The 10934-nt window shown below is 45.0% G+C and overlaps 1 protein-coding gene across 1 annotated transcript; it reads right to left on the bottom strand.

The window, feature by feature from the left end:
• Window positions 1-2108: 2108 nt before the first annotated feature.
• Window positions 2109-10721, bottom strand: TCP11 (t-complex 11). The gene is made up of 7 exons (XM_069073712.1): window positions 10593-10721; window positions 8633-8853; window positions 6983-7119; window positions 6545-6756; window positions 6264-6445; window positions 5284-5447; window positions 2109-2341 (listed from the first exon to the last, which is right to left on the bottom strand). Exons 1-7 carry the CDS (start codon window positions 10686-10688, stop codon window positions 2109-2111), a joined length of 1245 nt encoding a protein of 414 aa, XP_068929813.1. The 5' UTR covers window positions 10689-10721.
• Between the last annotated feature and the right edge of the window lie 213 nt (window positions 10722-10934).

The following is a 10934-nucleotide window of genomic DNA, read 5'->3' on the forward strand; positions in this document are numbered from 1 at the left end:
AGACCTATCCCGAAAATAAGCCCTCCCCTTACTGTGTAAGATTCCTCGAAAATAAGCCCTCCCCCGAAAATAAGCCCTGTTGAGATTGCTACTGTAGTGAAGGTGATCCCCTGCGCTACACGCTACATTACAGTACCCTCTGTATGCACCGTACACCCCCCCTTGAAACGCACGCCATGCTCCGAGCTGCATCCAATCAGAGCTGCAGCAGTGAGCGCGTCATCCTGTTCTTCCCCAGTGATTTGCTTATTGAATAAAGGTACATTTTTTTGTTCACATTTACCTGTTTATTAAAATTGCTGTCAATGTTCATTAAAATAAGCCCTCCCCTGAAAATAAGCCCTCTGGTGTTTTTCTGTCCAAAAAATAATAAGACACTGTCTTATTATTGGGGAAACACGGTACCTGTGTGACCTTGGATAAGTCACTAAACTCTCTACTTCAGTGTCTTCATTTATAAAGCAAAAGGAGTTCGACTAGATGAGGGTCCCCTCTAGCTGCCCATCTCATTTGCAATGTACTTTAGATATTATACCCTTGAAAGTGTTAGTACTTAGCCATCAGGTGCCAAAATAAATTAGTACTAATTAGGAATAGAGATTGGACTTGTGATTTCACTGGTATAGAAAACTCGCATTTAAGGAAATTTCCTCTACCTATGCAAGTCTGTACCTTATAGTCTTAAGAGTTTCCTAGAGCACTGAGAGATTTAAGGACTTTCCATGGGTAACAGACAGGATTTGTAAGAAGCAGGATTTGAACTTGGGTCTTCCAAGGCTCCACTATCAGCTTTCTATCCACGGTGTTAATGCTGCCTCTCACAAGCACCAGTTAATTGTTACAGTTTCTCAGAGCCAGTGGACAAGAGTGACTGGATCACCTTCCTCTATTTTCGGTGGCGAGTTAGGGAGATTCTGATCTTCCTCCTCTATATGCACACACAAGAGGACCAATTCAAAAACTCAAGAAATTATTCATTCCAGGTTTTAATTTTCAATGGCAGAATTTTCATTTCAGTTCACTCCTCGCCCCTCCAGAACCTCTTTCCTGGAATAAGAACTCTTGCTTCCTGTCTCTACCCCTACTTCCCCCCACCCTTCCTCTCTTGCGCCTCCCCCCCACCCCCAGACACCAAGACTGAATTTCTGCTCTCTCAGGACCGCCCATTTCAAAAAGCTGCCCCATCTGAGCTCCTTAATGATGCCGCCTAATTGTAGACATCACGGTTAGAGGTGGGCTTGTCATCAAGTGGTACCATGCTGCTACACACTCAAGATGCCAGCCTGAGGGCCCCTCAGCACATGTCAATGATGGCCCCATATGCCAGAGACTAATTCTAAGCTAAAGATAAGAAAGGAACAGGAACTATTTCATTGCTAAGTCCCAGGAGAAGGGGAAAAGTCCCTCTCGATCTGAGCCCATTCCCTTACAGATACCCCTCCCTTCTGTCCTGTTTTTTCCAGACCACCCAAAAGAATAGGAAGATGGAGAAGCCCTTATCATCCAGTCCCTGGTTTCCCCTCCACTGTGCAGCATACACCTAAGGCCCTGACTGGGTGGTTAGCCTTGGGGAAAAGATTTCCTCAATTCTTCAAAAAAAGTCCTGAGGCAACTAAGTGGGTTTCTGACTTTCAGAGGCCCTTTCTACCCAGAATTCAAAGACTGTGCAGTCATAGTCCTCATGTACGCCAGTGAAAGGCTTTTCCCCTTGAGACAGGCCACCCTGTCATCCAGGATGACAGCCAGGAACAGAATCTAGGTGTCCTGACTGCCTGGTTCTTGTGGTTATATGCAAGGGTAGGTCACAAAATAAAACCTGTCAATTTCCCAAGTGCTGTGAAAAGCTGCCCAAACCCTTTAGCTTCTCAACTAACCAATAGGTGGGATGGAGCCCAGCGGCCAAGCCTAAAGCTCCAGCACAGGAGCAAATGATTCTTGCAGCTCAGAAATTTATTGGTAAAAGGGCTAAAGGCAACTGGTGTTCACATGCAGCCTGGGTGTCCTGGCTGCAGGGGGAAGAGGAGTCGTGGCTGTCGTGCCAACCATCGGCAAGGGACCAGAGCTCTCTTCTCCTCCATGCCCCACGCCAGGGCATTCCACTCAAGATGTCAGGTGGAATCCACACTCGCTTCCGACTCTTGGGCAGAGAAGAGCACTTTTTTTAAGATGCCAGCATAGTAGGGCCCAAACACTTGTTGATTGTGATGTATCAGGCATGAAAACCTGTGGCCCATTTCTGCCAGCTCCTCTTCAATAGGAGTAATGCCCCCAGGGAGGTCTCTCAGAGAAGGCTGCACGCCCCGGATCAGGCAGCACTTGAGAAACAAACGGATCCGCTGATCTGCGAATATTGACAAGACAGTAAGAGTTCAAGGAGGGAAATCATGTTTGACCTTTCCTGGCCTATTCACAGGACAAAGGAACACGAGCATGAAATGTCCACTCACCCACTCAGGCAGTTAAGACATGCAATGTAACTGAGGTTTTAGTTTTGTTTTAATATATAGATCCTAAAGATAGAGAAAATTCTAAAGAAATTAGTGAGATAGCAAATTTTCAGTTATTTGCAGGATTGATTTAGGTGGACACCAGTTTAACACTGGATGGCAAGAGCCCTGCTGCTGCCAAGTTTTGTTTATGCGCTTATGTTATTTATTATTCAGCCCTACGCTAAAAGCACTGGAGATACAAAGAACAGCCAAAAGCAAAACTTCATTCCCTGCCCTCAAGGAGCACAGATCCCAATAGGGGAGATATAAATATATGAATAGCTGGTATATACAGAAGCTATATCCAGAATGTATGTGGAATGCATGTTTGATGAATATAACCTGAAAGGGGAAGGTGCTTAAGACCTGGGGCCTGGGGGACAGGATCGGCTGGCACAGGAAGCTTAAGCAGAGCCTTGCAGGAAGTCAGGATGGACTGTCATGCACAAGGCTTGTGCTGCCGGTCTGGAGAATGAGTAGAAGCAAAGAAAATAAAAAGACTGGAAACAGAGGAATGGGTCAGGTTGTAAGGAGTTTTAAACTCCAAGCAGGAGTTTCTGTTTGAAAATCACTGACGCTCACTGAGCAGGCATGAGGATCATTATGGCCAATACAAGGCAGAGGCCATGAGAGCCCCATACTGCTGTATGGATGTAGAGAGAAGAGATGAAAAGGTAGAGACCATAAAACTTAGCAGCAGATGAGATATGTGGGGTGAGAATGAAAGACTGGTTGGGAACCAGGGCTGTCTAAGTTTGGTGGTGCCCTCTCTCAACAGCAATAGGGAGAGGGAAAAGCTGGGGAGAAATGGCAAGCTCTGCTCTAACTTGGACATGCAGAGCTGGAGATTCTACTGGACACCCAAACTGAGATGTCCAAGAGAATTAGAGATGCAGAAATGTTGAGTCAAGAAAGAAACTCATGCTGGATGTGCAGATCTAGGGGTCATCTGCATAGAGAAATAACTGAAGCCATGGGAGTGGATGAGAGGCAGGAATATAGGGTAAAGATGGAGGCCCAGGACAGGGCCTTGGAGGACAGCCACAGTTAGTAGGAATGACACGGATGAGGAAGCAACAGGAGCCTTTGAAGGAGTCAGACAAATAAGAGGAGAACCCGGAGAAAGTAGCATCATGAGAACATGGCACGGAGACTGTCCAGAAAAGGGTGACTGGCAGTGTCATACACTGTGCAGATCCAAGAGGATGGGGCAACTAGGAGAAGACTCTGGAGGGGCTGCTTCAGCTGAAGGAAGAGGCTGGAAAGCAAGATGCAGCATACAAAAGGGAGGGAGAGGAGAGGAAGTGAGGGCCCTGGCTACAGAGGCAAAAGACGGGATCAAGTGAGGCCTCTCTAAGGTAGGCAGCAAGGAGGGATCCAGTAGAGAGGGAAAGACTCAAGACAGAGAATGGAGATGGCGGGTACATGCAGAGGGGTTTCCTGAGTATGAAGAAGGGTTATTTCATAAAAAACAAGAGTGAAGGAAGAGATGGAAGGAGAAGTTGTGGGAAGGATGTGAGAAGAAGAGGAAAAGGGAAGCTCTCAGGAAAAAGTCTCAATTTCTTTGTGATCAAGACAAGTATGAGGCAGAGTGCCAGCTGAGAGGGTGTATGTGGGATGAGGGGCAGGGTCAAGAGAGTCTGGAGAGAAGAGATTCAGAACAGCCAGTGAGGAAGGAGAGGGAAAATCAAATAGAGGGGAAGAGAAGGTTTGCCTTCTTGCACTACAGACCCAGTTGAGATGAGATAACATGATACTAAATTCTGAATTCAGAATTAGAAGTTTTTCTAGCATCCTAGGATCATACTCAGAGCATGGAGGGACCTTAAGAACCCCCTGGATTAAAGATTATCTAATCCAACCCCCTCAACTGGTGGTGCCTTTGAGAAAAAGGGAGTTTGGAAAGACTTCTATTTTGTACACACTGAGTCTGGGATACCTATGGGATGTCCAGTAAGCATCTGACAATGTGGAACTGACTCTCAGGAACAACTAGGACATAAATGTGAGAGTCATCTGAATGACCAGGGCATGAGACGAGGCGGACAGAGGCAGACAAACCAGGGAACTGCCACAGAGCGGCCACTGCCCCTTGGCCTCTGACTGGCCTCATATCCAGTACTCTCTCTACCATATCGTGTCACACTCACACCTAGGACCAGAGCACATCAGCTGGGCAGCAAGCAAGGCTAGACTGATGTAATGCACTACTGATGTAATGCACCGCTTCTGCTCTAAACTAGGAGCAGTGTCTATTCACAGGACAAATCCTTGGGCAAAGCGGTGCTGGATTTGTACCAGAAGGACAATGGGGGATGAGTCGGCAGGAAGGATAGGCATGGAAACTGAAAGGAATGGCCTGAACCAAATCACTTTAACAGTCAGGTCCCTGAAGTACAACAGAACTGTTTCTGAGAGATTACCACAACCAGACCCACACCTTCCATAAAGGGCTGCAACATGGTGACTAGAGTCAATAAACAATTTCCGACCACAGCTGGCAGTCTAAATTAGCCTCTTGGTGCTGAGTGTGGAGAAGGACTGAGAAGACCACAGGCAATCCAGTGGATGGGATGACAACATGTCTCACCTGGAGTGACCATCATGCTCATTGGAAAGCCCTGGTGTCCACAGAACAGAATCACTCCTTCTGGGCAGCCTCAGCTCTGCGTCTGATAACCAAAGGGTCAAAGCTGCGCTTCTAAGAATTCTAAGCTGAGCCTTGCAAACTTTAGATGGTTCTCCATCTGTTTGCTGGAGACAGGACACGCGCCTCCACCTACAAGTGTCTCACCGATGATGCTGCGGACGCAGTTGTCCTCCTTGGCCACACTATGGATCTGGCCTGACAGGGAGGCCACGCTGTCTTTGCTTAGGGCAGGAAGGTTCAGGTCCACAAGGGCCTGCTGTATTTCCTGAAGTACTTGGTCACTTATACTCGGCAAAGCCTCATTGAGCCTGAATCACAGGAAACAGAAAGCCAACAGTTTCTAAATCTCTGCCCTGGGTAAGGCAGATTATGTGAAAGAAAGATCCTGATGAACAAAAATATTCCAATCCCTCCCATCCAAAGGACAGCAGGTCATGACAGATATTGCAATATTTTGAAGGTCACAATCACGATAACTGCCTCACAAATGCAGACAATTTTAGTAGACTTGGCAGATACCTTTGTCCAATGGCTTCCCTTTACAAAAGAGGAATTTGGGGGTACAGAGAGGTTAAGTGATATGTCCAAGGCAATGCAGCTTGTCAGTGATGGATCCAGGAATAGAACCCAGCTCTCCAGACACCTAGGATAATCATTGCATGTGATACTTTGTTCCACATCTCCTAAAACAAGAAAAACTGACAAATTTACTTCTAACTATGTCAGTATCTGCTCTAGGAATGTTCATAAGCTTTTATGATTAGTTCTACAAATTTTGTTTATAAGGTTTCCTTTTCAAAGTGTTTTTGGGTGGTTTCATTAGGATTCTGCTCTGCATAGAGGAGAACATAGGCATTACTGTTATCTGAAGGACCACCCAACTCTACCAAGACTAGCCCAACACCATCCACTGGACAGAAGAGGAATCCTTTATGTCTTGATGCCCACTTTGAATGAAAATAATACTGTTCTCTCATGCCCCAAAGATGTCCAAAAAAGCACCAGTGATAATTTCAAATGACCCTAAGAACATTTATGTGATGAAAAGTAAACAACCATTCATTGACTTCCTGCTTTCCAAATACATCCTGTCTCTGGAAAAGATCAAAATTTATATTACTCACCTTGACTGATTTCCCTCCAAGAGGACTTTGATTATTTGTTTCAGTCTGTCCACAAACTGAGGTGAACTCAGTAACTTAGGGCCACAGTAACTGTTGGCTACTAGCAGTACAGAGGCCAAAATGGTCAGCCGATTTAACTGGCACTGAATCTCCTGCAGCCGGGTCCTGTCCATCATCACAGTCTGATGAGATAAAAGCCAGCAGGTAGTCAACATGGGTAGGACCCCACCCGAGGACGCTGACACTAAAGAGTAATGAAGTGTTCCCGCCAGCAGCCATACCTCAGGAAACTCCTCATTGTCAGAGTCCCAGTGAAGAAGATTCATATAACCCTGGTTTAGCACCACGGAAGGGCTTATGATAGAATTGCCTTTCATTATCTCATCTGCAGGTGAAGAAGTGATTTGGTCTGGAGAGTCATGGGATGGTGGAGGGGGTGTCATGACTTCAGCAGCTGCTTGGCTTAGCCACTTTGTTGTATGATCAAGGAAGTCTATAAGGAAAAAAGATTTATAGGGCCCTCACATTCTGCACACTCCAAACACATCATCAATAAAGAAATGATTTGTGAAACTTTTTGCTTTAAGTGCTAAAGTAATTGACCACAATCTACCCTGCTGCCCAACTTTGTTTCTGGTGTTTGTAAAATGGTAACCACAGTCCTCTACAAGCATAAAACACACCACTGGCCCTATCCTGCCCTCCAGTCCTGTACATACTGGGCATCCTCTGGAGAAGCTCCTGGAATTTGGCCCGTTCATACTGGATTGAGTGCTCCTGCAGATGTGGTCGTATACTCTGGATGGTGAAGTTCACCATGTCCATTTTCATCAGGCCTAGGACATGGAATATCTCCCTGCCAGAAGAGGAAATGAAAAATTAAATACTGTAAGAGGAAGCATGGAAGACTTTAGAAGAAGGAGTCCTGGGCTAGGTGTCATGGAATTTTAGGAGTAGGCGTAAACTTAGAGCTCGTCCAGTTCTAATTCTTCAATTTACAGGTGAGGAAACTAAGACCCAAAGAGGTGAGGTAAACTGTCTCATCCAGGGCCACAAGCTAGTAAATTAGCAGAGCTGGCATTAGAATCTATATTCAAATATGTTATAAACTTAATAACTACAAACAAAAACCATAAACCTACCCCAAATCCTTAGCCTGTAACAAAGTAGTCCAAGGTGAATTAAGGAAAATATAGGTCTGAAGAGGAGCACTCTCTGTTACATCATAACATTTCTCAAAAAATCATATTTCTAATTAGATTCTTTGTTGTCGTCAAGTTGTTTTTCAGTCATGTCTGACTCTTCAAGACCCCATTTGGGGTTTTCTTAGCAAAGGCACTGGAGTGGTTTGTAGTTTCTTTTTCCAGCTCATTTTACAGATAAGGAAACTGAGGCAAACATGGTTAAGTGGTTTGCCCAGGGTCACACAGCTAGGAAGTGTCTCAGACCTGATATGAACTCAGGAAGATGAGTCTTCCTGACTTTAGGCCTGGCCATTTATCCACTGCATCACCTAGTTGCCCATAATGAGATTCTCTTCTGAGCTTACTGGAAATATGAACTTGAAATATGTCACTTCTGGGGGCTTTGGTTTTTCCATACATAAGCTATTCCTACCTATTCATAGGATTTGTGTTTGCATAAAAGAGGTTATGAATGACAAATGCCTCTAGTTCTCTGTTAGAAACACATTAGTGGATTACATTATGCTCACAAGTTACATGTATATAGAGAACTTAATCAACTATTTCAGGAATCAATGTTTTTGTCCATGTAGGCACTTTCTTTCTCAACATAGATCACAGCCCTTTGATGTCTTAATGGATGGTCTATGAGAATTGCTGTGGCTGAAAAATTAATCACTGTGGCTAGTCTGCACATGTCTCTCTCAGTTTAGCTGGGCTGGCCCTCAAAAATCATACTGACCTATGGTCCTCAGTGTACCCGTACTTGAAAGCATCTAGGACCTGCCTGAGCTTCCATAGCTTTTAAGACCCAAGGGTCCCCTCTTCCACACCACCAAAGGGCAAAGGACTTGAGAAGAAGATCTATCAAACAAAGGTAAGAAAAGGGCAAAAGATCAACCCTGCTATACTTTCCTTGAAAAATAAAAACCAGGAGGCATTTCAAGGGACTCCAAACTTACTGGTCCTTTAAATGATTTTTTTTTTGAGATACAAATGTTGGTATGAACATTTCACTGCTATTTTGTGTCAGGGACTTTGACTGGGGTTCTTTGTGCCCTGGCAAAGAGAAAGAGATTTTAATCAGGTCCGGCAAAGCTAGGAGAATATAATCAGTGTGACCTCAGAAAATGTTTCTGGCACAGAAGAGGCTGGTTCCTGAGTCCAGTGCCTCTAGTTCCCCACCTCAGTAGCTGCACAGGATCTGATATGCTCTCAAGCTTCTGAACCTCTTCATCTCGAACTGGAGCACAGAGCATTGTCATCATGCTCAGGATATAGGTGGAGAGATGAGAGATATCCAGTGCCCCATGGTCAGCCTCCTGCTTGAGAAGCTCCATGTCCATTACTTCTTCAATCTGACTCTTTAGACGGCTCTGGCGAGGCAGGAGCAACGATAGCAGAATCTGCCCAGGAGGGAAAACCCATTGCCTGCGTTACTGCTCATCAAAACAAAGCTTTCCACAGAGCCATCAACCTTTGGCTGAAGCCAACCCCTCCCATGTCCAGTGAATGCCCAGGAGTCTTAGGTTCTGGACTTCCTGGAGACTCTTGCCATGCCCCTTGTCCCCTCCCCGCCACACACACACACTTTGTGACAGATTCTACTGAGAGCATGGCTTATTAACTTGTTTTGTGCCTACACCTCTGTGATAGCCTGGCGAAGCCATGGATCTTTAAATGCACAGAACAAAATACAAAGGATTACAAAGGAAACCAATTATACTGAAATGCAGTGATTAAAAATTTTTTTAAACGAGTTCAGCAAGCATTTAGCGAACGGTTACTTATGTGCCAGGTGCTATGCTGAGCCCAAGGATACAAGGAAAGGTAAAGACAAAAACAAAACCGGTTTTGTTTTTACTTTTCTTTGTTTTACTAGAGAGGGAGAATATGTAGAGAGCTATGTGCGTACAGGACACACACAGAATAGTTGGGAGGATCTAAGCGGGTGTCAGAGGGGAGGGCACTAGCTGCGGGGCAGACCAGTCAGTGCCTCCTGAGAAAGGCAGAATTTGGCATGTTGTGTAGCCGGGAAGGCTGGGAGGTACATCTTCATGCTATGGCAGTGGTGTTTGTCCATGCAGTCTCCCACACAGGCTCCATCAGAGTAGGGTTCCAAATTCCCAGCGTGTCCCACCTGGAGGACGTGGTGGCCTTAATCAAGGGCATTGTTTTGAGATGCCAACCGAGAGGGCGAGCGCTAGGATGGGTGAGGGAGGATGCTAGTGTTCACTTGAAGTATTTTATTGGACTGAAGCACTTTTTATTATTATAAAAAACAAAATGTACAAAAATTATTACATAAACAAATAATATAGAGTGTTCTAACAGATGTTGTATTCTTTCCCAGAAAACAGAAAAAATTAAAAGGTTGCCCAGAAGCATCTGTTTTGGACGTGCACTAAAGCACCTGAAAATCCTAGCCCCTCACTCCTCTTCTCAGAAGCCACTGCTCAGAGAATAAAGTCCCAATTGCTCAGAATGGTTTTCAGGCCTTCTGCAGTCCGGTCCTGGGCAGATTGATTTACTTCCCCCCTCACCCAGACATATCTTCCCACCTTTGTGCCTCTGAAGATACAGTTCCCATCACCTCTACAATTTACTCCCCTCAAATCTTTGCCTTTTTTTAATTCTACAGACCGGTGAAGCAGTTTGTCCAAGGCTGTGTGGCCAGTTAGTGCCAGAAGAAGGAAATTCCTGATTCTAGGCCAGTGATCTTTCAGTTACACTATTAAGTATTAAATCTGCTCTTGATCAGCAGAGTCTGATGAGATCATTCTGTAGGTAACCAAATGCTACTCCTGATTCTCCTGACTGCTCTTTCTGCCACTTCTGAAATCTCTAGCATGTTCTCTGGTAGTCTCTTCTAGAATCTGTGGTTGCACTGTGGATAGTGGCATATGTAGTCTTAAACAGATTACTAAATTATAAAGGTCAAGATCTCATCTTTGCTTCCACCCAGAGAACCTAGTACAAACCCTTGCACTTTATAGGCCATCAATAAATATTTGTTCAGTTTTGAACAGAAAACATCCTACTGAATGTTTATTATTAACCGTAATTCCACTGGACTGAGGCCTCCTGACCCAAACTCCCATGCTGACACAGGACATGACCCAGCACCATCCCCAGAGTGGCTCACCTCTTTGATTTCTTTCAGAAGCTGAAGAGCACAAGTGTAGTCCGGGGGAGTAGCTGCCAGCTGCTCTCGGAGATGGTCCCAGAAAGCATTGTGCATTGTCTCCTTAATCTTGCTTTCCAGACTAGAAGAAGATAAATGAATAATTCAAACTTTTTCATCACTCAATCAGCAGGAACTTATTAAGTACCAACTATGTGCCATAGACATAGTTTTAGTCAGCTAGATGGCTCAATGGATAGAGCACTGGTCCTGGAGTCAGGAGGACCTGAGTTCAAAGCTGGCCTCAGATACTTTTACTAGCTGTGTGACCCTGGGCAAGTCACTTAACCTCTGTTTGCCTAA

This window comes from Petaurus breviceps, unplaced genomic scaffold, assembly GCF_028583685.1.
Source record: "Petaurus breviceps papuanus isolate PSGF00001 unplaced genomic scaffold, PetGlider_PUasm1.0 90865, whole genome shotgun sequence".
In the NCBI taxonomy this organism is placed as follows: Eukaryota; Metazoa; Chordata; class Mammalia; order Diprotodontia; family Petauridae; genus Petaurus; species Petaurus breviceps.